The sequence below is a fragment of the Pan paniscus genome, chromosome 21 (genome assembly GCF_029289425.2).
Source record: "Pan paniscus chromosome 21, NHGRI_mPanPan1-v2.0_pri, whole genome shotgun sequence".
Taxonomy (NCBI): Eukaryota; Metazoa; Chordata; class Mammalia; order Primates; family Hominidae; genus Pan; species Pan paniscus.
The window spans coordinates 41,582,828-41,598,662 of NC_073270.2; the positions used below are offsets into that span (position 1 = coordinate 41,582,828).

At 42.6% G+C, this 15,835-nt stretch overlaps 2 protein-coding genes across 4 annotated transcripts in view; one reads left to right on the forward strand and one right to left on the reverse strand.

The window, feature by feature from the left end:
- PHF20 (PHD finger protein 20) overlaps positions 1 to 15,835 on the forward strand; it is a 184,213-nt gene that overhangs the window by 78,672 nt on the left and 89,706 nt on the right. For 2 of the 3 annotated variants that reach the window (XM_034947499.3, XM_055104817.2), the window contains exons 4-5: positions 560 to 644; positions 11,489 to 11,568. In XM_034947499.3, the coding sequence (XP_034803390.1) occupies positions 560 to 644; positions 11,489 to 11,568 (165 nt within the window). Of the gene's footprint in view, positions 1 to 559; positions 645 to 8,448; positions 8,479 to 11,488; positions 11,569 to 15,835 lie in introns of those variants that run through there. The other variant, XM_055104818.1, reaches the window with a different exon arrangement.
- On the reverse strand, positions 2,070 to 5,324 carry LOC117977251 (cytochrome c oxidase subunit 7B, mitochondrial-like). The gene has a single exon (XM_055104824.2). The coding sequence runs from the start codon at positions 4,135 to 4,137 to the stop codon at positions 3,745 to 3,747; it is 393 nt and encodes a 130-aa protein (XP_054960799.1). The 5' UTR covers positions 4,138 to 5,324; the 3' UTR covers positions 2,070 to 3,744.

Genomic DNA, 15,835 nt, shown 5'->3' on the forward strand with positions numbered 1-15,835 from the left:
TGTGTTGCTATAATAGAATACCTGAGACTAGGTAATTTATAAAGAAAAGAGGTTTGTTTAGCTCACAATTCTGCAGGCTGGGAAGTTCAAGTGCATGGTACTGGCTTCTGGCATCAGCTTTCATGCTGTGTCATACATGGTGGAAGGTCAAAGAGGGAGACAAGTGTGAAGAGAGGGACCAAACAGAAGGAGGAGCCTTGCTTTATAACAACTTGCTTTCTTGGGAATGAATCCATTCCCAGGAGAGCGAGAAGTCACTCCTGTGAGACAGCATTAATCTATTCATGAGGGATCTGCTACCATGACCCAAACACCTCTCATAGGCCCCATTTTCAACACTGCTGCACTGAAAACGTTAACTTTTGGTGAGGACAAATGACACCGAAATTATAGCAACTCCTAGTGTTGAACAACAGAAATATCTTCCTCCATCTCAACAGCTACTTTCCCTTCACACTTTCTTATCAATCCCAGCCTCTTTTATGAGATCTGGTATGTCCTGTATGTCCTGTGAAATTAGGTTGGTAACAGGATCTTTTTTTTTTTTTATGTTTTTTAGGAATTTCAAATAAATGAGCAGGTCCTTGCTTGCTGGTCTGATTGTCGTTTTTACCCGGCCAAAGTCACTGCTGTTAACAAGGATGGTAAGGCATTTGAGTTGTAGTTGTTTTTACTCATGACTTAGGTGGTGGGGGGGGGGATGTTTGTAATATCAGAGCTTGATAGTATATTTTCAGTATTTATTTACTGCCTAGGTATCCGCTTTATTCAAGTTAATCACTATGTCAGGAGTTGGGTAGAAATTATAAGTGTAAAGAAAACTGGACAAAAAAGATAGTTTGACTTTTTACCCCCTGAATTTCAGTCATTGTTTTCTAAAACAGTCACAGTTCATCTGTCACTCTGCCTGGAAGTATGCAGGTACTTGCTGTCTAGGAGTTCCTAATATACTTGATGACATAGTCCTGAATATTTGTGAATAGCTTAGAAATTAAATGAACACTAACAAACTTTAAAAAATGTGCTTTCTAGATGCAAGGTGACTGAGGGTGGTCTGTAACATTGGAGTTGCTAGTGGAAACTGGGATGCCGGAATTTAGAGCACTGAGTTGGGTTTCATTTGCCAGAGTTGAACATGTGAAGAGACAGGATGGGGAACTTGACTAATAGAGGCTCAATTTTGCTAGTAAAAGGGCAGACAAAGAGTTATGAGGATAATATGTACGGTCAGGATCCTGGCACCTGGAGAATAGAGTCTGGGTCCCAGTGATACCATTGTAAGCACATTCCACTAGGGTGTGTGTGGTCTCCATGATCTCTGAAGTGAGTGTTTAGGGAAGTCAGGCCTCTTGATGCCACTGTAGGGTTGACTATTAGGCCAGCCTGACTTTTCATTTGATGAAGTTATTCAGATATTTATTAATACTCTGCTAACTACTGGGCCTCAGGCTGACCAAGTTTTGTCTGAGAATGATTTTTTTTTTTCTTGTTCTTTTTTGAGACAGAGTCTTGCTCTGTTGCCCAGGCTGGAGTGCAGTGGTGCCAGCTCAGCTCACTGCAACCTCCGTCTCCTGAGTTCAAGCGATTCTCCTGCCTCAGCCTCCCGAGTAGCTGGGATTACCAACGTGCACCACGGTCAGCTAAATTTTGTATTTTTAGTAGAGACGGGGTTTCGCTATGTTGCCCAGGCTGGTCTCATGTGATCCGCCCACCTCGGCCTCCCAAAGTTTTGGGATTATAAGCGTGAGCCACCATGCCCAGCTGCAACTTTTTAGAAAAGTATTTTTCAGGCCAAACACGATGGTTCTTGCCTGTAATCCCAGCAGTTTGGGAGGCTCTCGTGGGAGGATCACTTGAGGCCAGGAATTTGAGACCAGCCTGGGCAACATAGTGAGACCTCATCTCACTATGAAAAAAAAATTAGATGAGTGTGGTGACATGTTCCTGTAGTCCTAGCTACTCGCATGGCTGAGGTGGGAAGATCCCTTGAGCCCAGGAGTTTGAGGCTGCAGCAAGCTGTGATAGTGTCATTGTACTCCAGCCTGGGCAGCAGAACGAGACTCTGTCTCTTTAAAAAAAAAAAAAAAAAAAAAAAAAAAAAAAGTCTTTTCAGTTGTGCTTCCTCCATAAGCTAAAATTATAGGAGGGAGAGTCTCGAGGCTATGATAGTTCCTAAAATGGTCATTTGCAACGCTAATATATTGTTTCTGAAGCTCCATATTCTGTCCAGTGAAATTTAGTTAATTGAAGGACATGAAAATGAATGGAAATTTCTGCCAAAACCTGTTGTCCTGAGGTTCTTGGGTCTGAAGTCCTGTATTATGCTGACACATTGACTGGTTTTTGGGACTAACTGGAAGAGGGAGGAGAGGATATGGGAGAGGGGCAATCCTGAAACAGAAAGTTAGTGGGGCAGGCTGGGTAGTACTATTGGCCACCCAGATTGTGAAGGAAAGCTAGCCTTTGTAGGAGCTCAGATCTATGTCTGATTCAGAGATGAAGATAATTAATGCCTCTAAGAGGGGTGGGAAGGTGTCTTGGTGGAGGCAATGAAGGCTTAGTAATCTACTGTTTAGATCTAATACCTGCAGAGCCCAGAGCTTGGCATCATGAAGTAAAACAAAAGAAGACCTGCTTCAAGGTAGAATGAAGTAGCTGCTGAAATAGAGCTACCAGGAGGAGGCAGGGCAGGATGGTGCAGGTTAATCATGGTAGGCACCTGTCTCTATAAGGTTTTGTGTTTGTGTGTGGGATGGATCAGAAACTCTTTGAAATAATGATTTCAAAAATGATTAGGTTTGGATTAGAGCTGATGGTCAGTTTCTGCTTCATCACGATTCACTGTGGGATTACTTGTGGGATTGGGAGCGACAATGCTAGTCTCTCTTTTCACTCTTTCCTTGGTATTTTCTGCTGTGCCTCAGGTTCATCCGTAGCAGTGGCCACCAGCTTAATGGCCCTGCGAGGAGAAGCTCTGCCGGCAAGGCGGCCCCTTTATTTCCTGTAAATGTCACTTATGTCTTGTTGGTGCTGCCAGGAGGAGGCAGGGGATATAGTGAAGTCATGCCTTGTAGATTTATCTTTAGAAGGCTTGGTCTGATTTTCTTGCCACTCTTAATCTCCTTGGATGTTTTGCTAAGGCTGAGTGTTGAGCAGGCTGGTGGGTGGGGACTGTAGCCAGAGTGTGGAAGTGGCAGCTGCTGGCACTGAGGAGTCTGGCATGATTGAATCAGAACTAAATAACAACTTTAGTTTCTTAAGGAAGTCTGTTAGCACTCGGAAAATAGGGCATATAATGCCATATTATTTAGCTTTTTTCACCTGGAATGGTTCTTCAGCAGTGGAGATTAAGCATTATTTAGTAGGAAGGCAGCGGCAGTTGGTAGCCTTGTTAGACCCTCAGTCTGTGTTGTTACAAAAGACAGTAAAAGATGGGTTTCTACTTTCAGGGAATCTTTGTTTGGAAGCCATCTCTGGTGAGCTGACCTCACCTCTTTGCTGGGGCTGCTTAGCTTCCCCCTCCGTTTTTTTTTTTTTTTTTTTTTTGGTGACAGAATCTTGCTCTGTTGTCCAGGCTGGAGTGCAGTGGCACAATCTCTGCTCACTGCAACCTCCGCCTCCTGGGTTCAAGCAATTCTCCTGCCTCAGCCTCCTGAGCAGCTGGGACTACAGGCACACGCCACACCGCATCTGGCTAATTTATATATATATATATTTTTAAGGTTTCAAATGTACTTTATTTCTTCAATAATGCCATATCTTAATGGGTACACAGTGCTTTAACTTGGCATCAATTATGAGCTGTTTTTTAAACAATTCATTATTACACCAGCTGGTATGATTACTGTTCTCTCCATTTTGGGGGGTGACTCTGCCAACAGGGGATGGGTTCCATTCTATTCCAATTTGTGTTGTTATATATGTCCACATAGCAATACAGAAAGTGGGTCCACTAGCTAATACAGTATTACCATATTTGTTATGAAAATCAGGTGTATGTTTCTGGTGGCTCTGCCTTGCCATTGTTTGCTGAATGCTTCGAACTTGGAGATGACTGAGTTTGTTTTTGACCAAGGGAAACATCGTGAAGGTGAAGATAGAACTGCAGCAATGAAGCTGCTGCTTTAATTTTTGCATTTGTAGGAGAGACAGAGTTTCACTGTATTGGCCAGGCTGGTCTGGAACTCCTGACCTCAAATGATCCACCCGCCTCAGCCTCCTGAATCTCCCCTTTTTTTCACACAAGGATTAGCAGAGTCAGTTGTCTGTCAGGGCTTTTTGCCCCCAGTAGTGTACAACTCTGCTCTGTAAGTGATTTTCTTTAAGGAAACTACTGTGTAGGTTAGCATTTATGACAAAATGGGGAATTGGTCCTTTCTGTTGATCTGTGGTTCTTTAACTTGAATGAGCAGGTAAATCAGCTCCTTCTTCCTAAAAAATATGCATATTTTTGGGTCATGTCCCCTACCTACCCTGCCAGTTCAGTCTCTGGGGCAGTGACTGAAGTCTGCATTTATAACAGGAGATGCTATGGAAATAATCTTGTTTCTAGAGTCTCTGGCTGAAGCAGCTCTTATTTTTTGTTTTCTTCATGCTGTAACTGATTCTACATTTGAAATGTGGGGAGGCTGATACTATGTGAACAGCTTTGTAGAAAGAGAAAAGGAAGATTTAGGCCCACACGTGCAGGTGCTAGCTTGGCTGTTTTCTTCTATTGGGGGAAGAGGGATTGTGCTTCCCCCCCCCAACCCCCACCCCCCCCTTTTTTTTTTTTTGCCTAGATAGCCTTTAACGATGTCAATGTCTGGCCAGGCACAGTGGCTTATGCCTGTAATCCCAGCACTTTGAGGGGCGGGGGCAGTGGATTACCTGAGGTCAGGAGTTCAAGACCAGCCTGGCCAGCATGGTGAAACCTAGTATCTACTAAAAATAGAAAAATTAACCTGGCGTGGTAGCATGTGCCTGTAGTCCCAGCTACTCGGGAGGCTGAGACAGAAGAATCGCTTGAACTCAGGAGGCAGAAGTTGCAGTGAGCTGAGATTGCGCCATACTGCACTCTAGCCTGGGCGACAGAGCGAGACTCCGTCTCCAAAAAAAAAAAAAAAAGATGTCAATGTGCTGTGCTTCCCTTTTAGGGTGACTTGGTGGTATTGATCCCGTGGTCTGTGACAGGCCCTGTGCTAGGTTGTTTCCATATCTTATCGTATTTAGTCTTTACACAAACATGGAAAGGTTATTGCCCTTAACCCCATTCTTATTTTGCAGATGAGGAACTAAGCTCACGGGGGAAACTGCTTGAGGTTATAAAGCGCTTGGATGGTAGAGCTGAGATCTGCATGGAGGTCTGTGGTTCTACAGAGTCCCTAAACTGTCATTCCCACAGTACCAGGCTGCCTCTTTGGAGCAGGGTTTTCCTAAGAGGGCAGGTGTTGTCAATTAGGTCCAGGTGTTCACTGATAGAATGCGAGAGTGGATGTAGTGGTCTGCACTTTCTGGAGCCGGTGTTGTCTTGAGAACCATGGTTGGGAGACAGGGTCTGGTCCCAGTTCCTGCTCAGTGATTATGGGTGGTTCACTGCCTTTGCTCTGGACTCTTTTGAGCAGTTAGAAGTCAAAGAGGGAGTGGGAATAGATGAGTGTTGTATTGGCCACAGAACCTAAACCCAAAATGTAAAATTGCTAAGAAGAAAATACTTAGAGGGAGGGGAAGGCATGCCCACAAACATATGCACATCCCCACCCCTCAATCTGTGGAAGCCTAAGGACTTCAAGAAAACTTTTTTTTTTTTTTGAGACGGAGTCTCCCTCTGTTGCCCATGCTGGAGTGCAGTGGCTCGATCTCAGCTCACTGCAACCTCCGCCTCCTGGGTTCAACTGATTCTCCTGTGTCAGCCTCCCGAGTAGCTGGGATTACAGGTGTGTGCCACCACGCCTGGCTAATATTTGCATTTTTAGTAGAGACGGGGTTTCACCGTGTTGGTTAGGCTGGTCTTGAACTCCTGACCTCATGATCCACCCGCCTCGGCCTCCCAAAGTATTGGAATTACAGGCGTGAGCCACCTTGCCCGACCTGACTAATCTTTTTTTCCTTTTTTTTTTTTTTTCTAAAAAGGGCCGGTCCAGGTGTGGTGGCTGACTCCTGTAATCCCAGCACTTTTGGAGGTCGAGGCAGGTGGATCACCTGAGGTCAGGAGTTCAAGACCAGCCTGTCCAACATGGTGAAACCCGTCTCTACTAAAAATACAAAAAGTAGCCGGGCGTGGTGGCACGCACCTGTAATCTCAGCTACTCGGGAGGCTGAGGCAGGAGAATCACTTGAATCCAGGAGGCGGAGGTTGCAGTGAGCCAAGGTCGAGCCACTGCACTCCAGCCTGGGCAACAGAGCAAGACTCGTCTCAAAAAAAAAAAAAGAAAAAAAAAAAAGAAAAGACTAGTTGAAAGCAGTTGTGAGAAGAAAGGAAAGAGTAGAACAAGAAGTTCGATCTGTAACTAACTGTGAACCATCAATTGAGATAACTCACTACTTTCAGACCAGCCTGAGAAAACATGTTTGAAAACCCTCCGTTTTCCATCTGTGGCATTCTGGAATAATCTGACTTCCGAAGAGTGAATGAGATAGAAAAGAAGCCCTGGACGCTGGGCAGGATGGCACACATCTGTAATTCCAGTGCTTTTGGAAGTTGAGGAGGCAGGATTGTTTGAGGCTGGGAGTTTGAGACCAGCCTGGGTAACATAGACCCCAATGCCCCGCTATCTCTACAAAAAACTAAAAAATAAAAAATTGGCTGGACATGTTGGTGCATGCCTGTAGTCCCAGCCACTTGTGAGGCAGAGACAGTAGGATTGCTTGAGCCCAGGAGTTTGAGGCTGCAGTGAGCTAGGTTCGTACCACTACACTCCAGGATGGGTGACGAAGACCCTATTTCTTTCTTTCTTTCTTTTTTTTTTTGAGATGGAGTCTTGCTCTGTTGCCCAGGCTGGAGTGCAGTGGCGCAATGTCAGATCACTACAACCTCTGCCTCCCAGGTTCGAGTGATTCTTCTGCCTCAGCCTCCCGAGTAGCTGGGATTACTGGCACCCACCATCATGCCCAGCTAATTTTTGTATTTTTGTAGAGATGGGGTTTCACCACGTTGGCCAGACTGGTCTTGAACTCCTGACCTCAAGTGATCCGCCCGCTTCCACCTCCCAAAGTGCTGGGATTACAGGCGTGAGCCACCATGCCCGGCCGATGAAGACCCTGTTTCTAAGAAAAAAAGAGGCCCTGGAATATTGGCTGTGGTAGATTTCATGAGCAACAGAAATCTGTCCAATCCAAAATCACCCATGTATTATCCCTATGTCTTTGGTCCTAGAGAACATGAGCTTGTTATGCATCTCTAGTTTTGTTCTTAGAACCCTTTTAGTGTTACTGACTGCTATAAGATTGTCTGCAATGCTGAGTCCTTAACCCTCAGAGGGGCAAGACCAGGAATCTTTGTTTCATCTTAAAGTCTAAGGACAAAAACTCCTTGAGGGAGTCTGAGGCAGGTAGCCCTTCTGTCACGTTAGAGGAGATGGAACAGGATACACTTATTTTGAGTTCCTTCATTTACATGTTGTTTGTTAGGTAGTGTTTGTGGCCACAGGAGAACTCTATTATTAGCTACCTACGGGAGGATTCCATGTGAAGACAATCTTTTAGTAATATACATGAAACCATCAGAGTAAAATTTGGGCCTCTCTGTTGTCCATTATTCTGTCTGATTTATTGAAGCCCAAGTTAGGCTGTGTTTAGCATGATTAAAGGGGAAAGTTTCAAGATGATCCTTTGTAGTCCTTTGGAAGTTAAAAGGATCAAAGATCGAGATATATCTAAGGACGGTCATCCCTTAGCACCTTTGGCCATAGTTTGGGTCATTTCAGCACTCTGAAATGGGTCTGTGGTTTGGAATTAGCCTGAGGAGCTTGAGCAATAGGCAGTGCGGGGTGGTGGGAAAAAATTGGTTGGAGGTCAGTAGACAGGCTTGGATTCCAAAGATAGCTGTCTCAGACTTAATCATGGAACTCAGGTTCCTTTTATGTAAGTCCTCCTTCTGGAATCTGCCATCAGGAGTAACCTTCAAAATTAACTCCAAGTAGCTGAAAATGTTGGACTGTTAGGTAACATTACTCAATATTGACTTTTGGATGTTGGAAATGCCTGTAAAAATGGCAGTTTTCATTTTGATGTAACTGATCCTGAACTAACTTTGTTGATAAAATAGTTGAAAGTAGAGTCTTGGGTGGTTTGTTGGCACACATAATATTTAAGATTTCAAGATAACTGGAGTCTTAAAACTCCCATCCCCCCATCTCCGTCCCCAGACTTGCCGGAGTTGCACCATGGTTGCTTGAGAGGGTTCTGTTTAGAATTCCATAGCATTGTTTATCATAACTGCTTTGCTTGCCAACACCCTCACAATATAGGCAGGGAAAAACAGGAACCCAGACCTTTGTTGTAAGTACTCATAAGTCATTGCTGAGCTGCCTGTGTAGATAATTGTTTATGCTCTTATCCTTTTATGTTCTTATCCTTTTATCATAGCCTGTTCATCTAATTGTTGTTGTCATCTAATTGCTGATGTTTTAACCCAACCAGGCATAACTATGTATCTTTATATCTTGTTTGCTAGCCAGTTTCTTTTTTTTATATTTTTAATTTTTTAAAAAATTTTTAATTTTTGTGGGTACATAAGTGGGTGTATGTATTTATGAGTTACATGAGATATCTTGATACAGGTATGCAATGTGTAATAATCACATCAGGGTAAATGGGGGTATATATCACGCCAAGCATTTATCCTTTGTTACAAACAATCCAATTATGTAGTTATTTTATTTTTATTTTTTATTTTTTTTAGGCAGAGTTTCATTCTGTTGCCCAGTCTGGAGTGCAGTGGTGTGATCTTGGCTCACTGCAACCTCCACTTCCTGGGTTCAGGCGATTCTCTTGCCTCAGCCTCCTGAGTAGCTGGGATTGCAGGTGCCCACCACCATACCTGGCTAATGTTTTTTGCATTTTTTCAGTAGAGACAGGGTTTCACCATGTTGGCCAGACAGGTCTTGAACTCCTGACCTCAAGTGATTCACCCGCCTCGGTCTCCCAAAGTGCTGGGATTACAGGCGTGAGCCATCACGCCTGGCCAAGTTATTTTAAAATGTACAGTTATTTTTGACTATAGTCACCCTGTTGTGCTAGCAAATACTAGATCTTATTCATTCTTTCTAACTTTTTTGTACCCCTTAACCATCGACACGTTCCCCCACCCCTGCCTACTACCCTTCCTAGCCTCTGGTAACCCTCCCTCTACTCTCTATCTCCATAAGTTCAATTGTTTTAATTTTTAGCTCCTACAAATAAGTGAGAACATCAAAGTTTGTCTATGTCTTGCTAGCTAGTTTCGTCATGTATTGGTGACACCTGTGACAAATAATCACCTTTATTTTGTAATTACCAGGAATAAAGGTCAGTAGGTAATTACTAATTGTCTATGGCAGTGGTTCTTGGACTTTGGTGTACATCATTATCACCTGAAGGAGTTGTTAAAAATGCACATTCCTGTGCCCTGTTCCCAGTTGCTGTTTCAGTGTATCTGAGGTGGGACTGGTAACTTGCATTTCTAATGAGTTCCCAGGAGTTGCTCATGCTGCTGCTGTGGGACCACACTTTGAGAAGCACTGGTTTACTCTGAGGCAGGTACTGTGTGTGGAAGAAAGTGGTATAAGTTGTGGTCTCTGGCCTTGAAGAGCCTGCTTTTGAGTTGTGATCTGTACTTATATGAAGGTAGACCTAAGTTTGAAGCTCTGTAGGCTGGTGCCAAATGAGCCTAAGAAGTTCAGATCGGGGGTAATCATTAGTAGCTGAAAAGCCCGGAAGCTTTTACAGAACTGTTGTGGGTATTTGAGCCAGGCACTTAAAGATCAGTGAGTGGCACATTCCCAGAAGGAAAACACTTTTAATACAGATGTGGAGTTAGAAGTGTCGCTGGCAGTTTCAGTGGGTAGCTTGTCACTTTGAGTTGGTGGGTATTGGATGGTGGTAATGGGAAATAAGGTTTGGAAAATTATTGGGGTCAGATTGTGTTGGAGGTTGAATACTTTTGGACTTCATTTGGTACCCGTGATTAGCCATTGACTAGGCCCTGTTGAGGACTGGCGGTGGAGGGGTATGGGAAGAGAATGTATCAGAAGGAGAAAACCAGGTCTTAACTTTGTTGTTGCATTCTTCGGCTCCCAGGCCTCAGGGTTTTTTGCAGGGGGTGGGGGAATTGGTTCTAAAAAGAGAAAAACCTGTTTACTAGTGGAAACCATTACGTGATTACCAATGGTTTACTGAATCTTGACAAGATTAATTGTGATTATTTTAAATCCCTGGGGCAAAAATGGGTGGGGCATGAATTGGCTCTAAGATGCAAAATTTGAAAGTGTTGTTTGGGTACAACTAATGAGAACTTCTGTAGTTGGACACCTTATTTGGGAAGATAAGATTATCTGGGTTTCCAGCTTAAGGTTTTTAGCAGGGACGGATCTTTATTGAATAATTTTTTTCTAATGGGAAAAAACTAACAGTGTAGCAGAAAAAAACTAACAGTGTAGCAGCAAACATTTTGTGTTTTGACCAAGTCTCTATTTTAAAACATTGTATCATGAAGATAATTCAAATGGATTTTGAGTTGTGGAAATAGAACACATCTCTTGAAACACAATACCTTTAGCTGAATGATGTTCCTTTTTTTTGTTTTGTTTTGTTTTTTTGTTTTTTTCTGGAGAAGGAGTCTTGCTCTGTTGCCTAGCCTGGAGTGGAGTGCAATGGCAGGATCTTGGCTCACTGCAACCTCCGCCTCCCCAGTTCAAGTGATTCTCCTGCCTCAGCCTCCCGAGTAGCTGGGATTACAGGTGCCTGCCACCAAGCACGGCTAATTTTTTGTATTTTTAGTAGAGACGGGTTTCACTATGTTGGCCAGGCTGGTCTCGAACTCCTGACCTCGTCATCCGCCTGCCTCGGCCTCCCAAAGTGCTGGGATTACAGGCGTGAGCCATGATGTTCCTTTTAAAACTTGAGAGTTATTACTGCCCCCGATCCCGGAACGTAAAGATTAAATTATAAAAGTGAAAAATTCACCAAGGAATAAATAAGTCTGCATTTTACTCACATTCTTAATTGTTTTACTGCTCTTTGTTCTTCACTTAAATTCAGTGAAATTTTTTTTATTTTAATGAAGCATCTAAAAACAAGTTTATTTTTTTGATGGATTTCAATTTACGTAGGTAGAAAACTAATCTTAACTAAGAAATGAAGATAAGCATACTGTTATCTTGGACATAAGTAAGACTGAATATGATTCTTAAACAGTTTTAAACTCCTATAAGCTTATTATGTGGTTGGAGATCCCTTGTGTTTATACTTTGAAAAGTTACCACTTTCATGAAATTGTGAGTTAAAATCATGATATCTTCTTGAATTTTAGGTACTTACACTGTGAAATTTTATGATGGAGTAGTTCAGACTGTCAAACATATTCATGTCAAAGCTTTTTCCAAAGATCAGGTGAGAAATGTGGTTTTGTGCTTTGTGTTATGAATAATGCTAACATTGTAGTTTTGTTTCCTCAAATAAAGACATTACATTTGTTTATGATGGCAAGTGTTTATTTCCTCCATCTGACACAATTTCACCAGAAAATAATACACAAGTTTTCAGAAGTTGTAAATATTTGTCTCTTTGCTGTTTCCTATTTATTTATTTGTTTATTTAGAAACAGAGTCCCGCTCTGTCGCCCAGGCTGGAGTACAATGGTGCGATCTTGGCTCACTGCAACCTCCACCTCCTGGGTTCAAGCAATTCTCCCGTCTCAGCCTCCTGAGTTGCTGGGATTATAGGCGCACGCCACCACGCCTGGCTAATTTTTTTGTATTTTTAGTAGAGACGGGGTTTCACCGTATTGGTCAGGCTGGTCTCGAACTCCTGACCTCAGGTGATCCACCTGCCTCGGCCTCCCAAGGTGCTGGGATTACAGGTGTGAGCCACTGTGTCTGGCCACTGTTTCCTTTTAACAGAGATTTTTTTTCAAAAGTGCCAAATGCTTGGATACCATTGCCTATATTCTGTTCTCCTAATCTTTTTTCAACAATGGTTATTCTTTTCTTCTCTCTGTACCCTGCGCCCCACAAGAGCTGTTAGCCATACAGGAAACTTGTTGAATTGCTTGAGGAGACCTCCAGTATGTTTTCTGTCCATCTAGCTCTGTCTTTTAGCTTAGGACCATTACTTGGTGGTTTACAGAGCTATCATTTGGCACAGATTTGGCAGCCACTTGTGCTAGATGTGCCTGGTTTGTGATTTGGGTATCCTGTTGTTCCAGTCACCATGCATGTACTTGCCTGAGCATGGGGCCTCAGTTTTGATACTGGAAATATGGTTTGCATAGATACGGGCCATCTAGAAGTGTTGCCTACTTTCTTCATGATTTTTCCCCTTTTGTCTTTTTTGTGTTTATGTTTTAATAGTTGAGGGGAAAATAGAGATCAAAATTTGGATATTGGTGTTTTTAAAAATCCTGATTATTACTAATTTCAGCTGTTGAGACAGCTAATTTAGCAATTTAGTAAAAGATTTTATCACTGAGGCATCATAACTTGCTACTCATCTGCTTGGATAGTAGTTGATGTGACAATATTTGGTGATGCTATAACCTGTTGTGTCTTTGGTTTTTGGTTTTTTTTTTTTTGGAGACAGAGTCTTGTTCTGTTGCCTGGGCTGGTGTGCAGTGGCGCAATCTTGGCCCACTGCAACTTCCCCGCCTCCCCAGTTCAAGTGATTCTCCTGCCTCAACCTCCCAAGTAGCTGAGACTAGGCGCGTGCCACCACGCCCGGCTCATTTTTTGTATTTTGGTTGAGACAGGGTTTCACCATGTTGTCCAGGCTGGTCTCAAACTCCTGAGCTCAGGCAATCCGCCCACCTCGGCCTCCCACAATGCTAGGATTACAGGCATGAGCCATTGCGCCTGGCCCTCTGTTGTGTCTTTGTGATGATGAAATGATTCTACTTATCAGAGATTTTTAATGAATTCTTCTGTATGTATATTTGTAAGTTGTGTTTTTTTTGAGACTGAGTCTCTGTCTGTCACCCAGACTGAAGTGCAGTGGCCCAATCTCTGCTCAGTGCAAACTCCGCCTCCCAAGTTAAAGTGATTCTCGTCTCAGCCTCCTGATTTGCTGGGATTACAGGCATGTGCCACCACGCCTGGCTAATTTTTGTATTTTTAGTAGACGGGATTTCACCATGTTGGCCAGGGTGGTCCTGAACTCCTGACCTCAAGTGATCCGCCCACCTTGGACTCCCAAAGTGCTGGGATTACAGGTGTGGGCCACCATGTCTGGCCTATTCATAAGTTTCTAAGAAATTTTTTTTTTTTTTTTTTTTTTGAGATGGAGTCTCACTCTGTAGCCTAGGCTGGAGTACAGTGATGCAATCTAGGCTCACTGTAAACTCCACCTCCCGGGTTCAAGCAATTCTCCTTCCTCAGCCTCCTGAGTAGCTGGGACTACAGGCATGCACCACTATGCCCAGCTAATTTTTGTATTTTTAATAGAGATGGGGGTTTCACCATGTTGGCCAGGCTGGTCTTGAAGTCCTGACCTCAGGTGATCTGCCTACCTTGGCCTCCCAAAGTGCTGAGATTACAAGGCATGAGCCACCATGCCCAGCCGATTCAAAGGATTTTGATACATGATACCTTTAGTGGTAACCTCAAGAATGTTTTTGCCTTTTGCTTGTTTTCCTTTTCAGAAAATTAACAAAATTATTACATAAAGCTTTGGCCCTGATGATGCTTTTTCTTTGTTCACTTGTCTCTCAGGCATGTAAGGAGCCATACAGTACTCTAAAACATTATTTTGGCCTTAAATTTGGCAATTTTTGTGTTAGGTTTGTAGAACGAGTTAATATAGAGGACAGAATTATAAACTTGTCCAGAATTGGCAGGTTATATCCAGAACCTTCCCAAGTGGAAGTCCAGGGCTCTAGATAACAATTGTTCATCTGTTTACTCTGCGATACTCAGTAAATTGATGGATAGCACTCACAGTGCTTTGGCTTGGAGGTGGGTGCCTTACCCAGTGAGGATTTCTGGGTGCCATGCTTCATTTCTTATTTCCCAATGGCCTCTGAGTGTCTGACCTTAGCCCGGTAGGCCCTTAAGCACAGGCCCAAGGCTCCTGGACTTGACTTCTTTTCCAAGAGGGTACAGTGGTTTGGCTAGAGTTATCTGTCATGGGCAATTTCAAAGGTTTTTCATATACTATTGGAATAGATTGAGTTTTTTTTTTTTTTCTGTAGGACTGCACTGCCTTATAAATGTTTTGATAGTCTCTATATTAGTAACACTTATGTTTTTGAAGTTATAATACGTTTACTGTAGAAAAATATATAAGTACAAAGCACAAAGAAAATAAAAACTATAATTCCATCAAACAGATATCATTGTTCTTAACGTTTTGGTGTGTAACTTGACTTAACAATTTGATGTATACATCTTTCTGTGTTTTTTATTGAACATACATGTGTGTGTATTTATTTATTTTCAAAATTGGAGTTGTGGTACATTAATATAGTACTGCTCTTTTAACTAACATTTCCCCATGTTCCTTAATATTCTGAGAATATAATTTTTAACAGCTATGTAGTATTCTGTAATATGTATGTAACTACTTTGTGTAACCAATTCCCAAATGGTCATTAAGGATATTTGTAAATCCAGGTACACAAGTCTGATTATTATTTTAGCTAATTTTATTTCTAGGAATTTATTCTAGTTCAAAGGTATAACCTTTTTAGTTTTGACTCAAATTGCCATCTCCTCCCTGAACTCCCAACAAGAAGGGCAATTTCAGTTTATATTTCTGCTGGCTGTTCTCAAACCTGGCTGCTTTCAGAATAGTTTGGGGGACTTGAAAAAATATTTCCTTGTTTATTATTTTTCCCTGTAGAACAAATTAAACTTTTATTTGTTGAGTATTTAGGTACTCCTTCCTGCCTCCAGTGAAAACCTATGTGCCTAGTGTGTGCTAGGTGCTGGGGATCCCATATGAACATAGTATGGTGGTCTCTGCTCTTTTGAGGTCCTAGAAGAGAGATATGTACACAAATAAACTTAATTATAGTTTTGGAATCTCTAGAGCTTTCAGACCTGGCCTTATTATGAAACAGTCACAATAGAGGACCCTCGATTTTTAGTGTGAATTTTAAAGAATGTAATTTAGGGAGAACATAACTAAGAAGTGGTATTTCCTACCAATAGACAAAAACTCCAAGTAGCTCAGGAACATAGTAGGTGGCTTGTTGAACTGAGCACAGCCTTTACCTGATAGAGGAAGCAGAGACCTTGGTTCTGGGTTGGATAATCTTTATAGTTTTCCTGTTAAGCTTCCAGTTATCAGTTTTTGTTTTTCTATAGACAAGACATCAGCATTTGCTGGCAAACTGAACCAGGCCTCTGAAAAGCTCTGGGTCAGTATAGTCATGCTGGGGATAAGGACAGAGCATGAAGGCGTTTTCTTCGAACACCTTTGTCAGAAAGATTGCTTTCCAGAATTTTAAGGCCAGGCATGGTGACTCATGCCTACAATCCCAATACTTTGGGAGGCTGAGGCAGGAGGATTGCTTGAGCCCAGGAGTTTGAGACCAGCCTGGGCAACATAGGGAGACCCTATTGCTACAAAAAATAACAATAAAAAACTTAGCTGGGCGTGGTGAAACATGCCTGTGGTCCCAGCTACTCAGAAGGCTGAGATGGGAGGATCGCTTGGGCCTGGG

Excerpts from the sequence above, each read along its gene's own strand:
- LOC117977251 (XM_055104824.2), bottom strand. The coding sequence starts at position 4,137 with ATGCAAAAATTAAAGCAGCAGCTTCATTGCTGCAGTTCTATCTTCACC.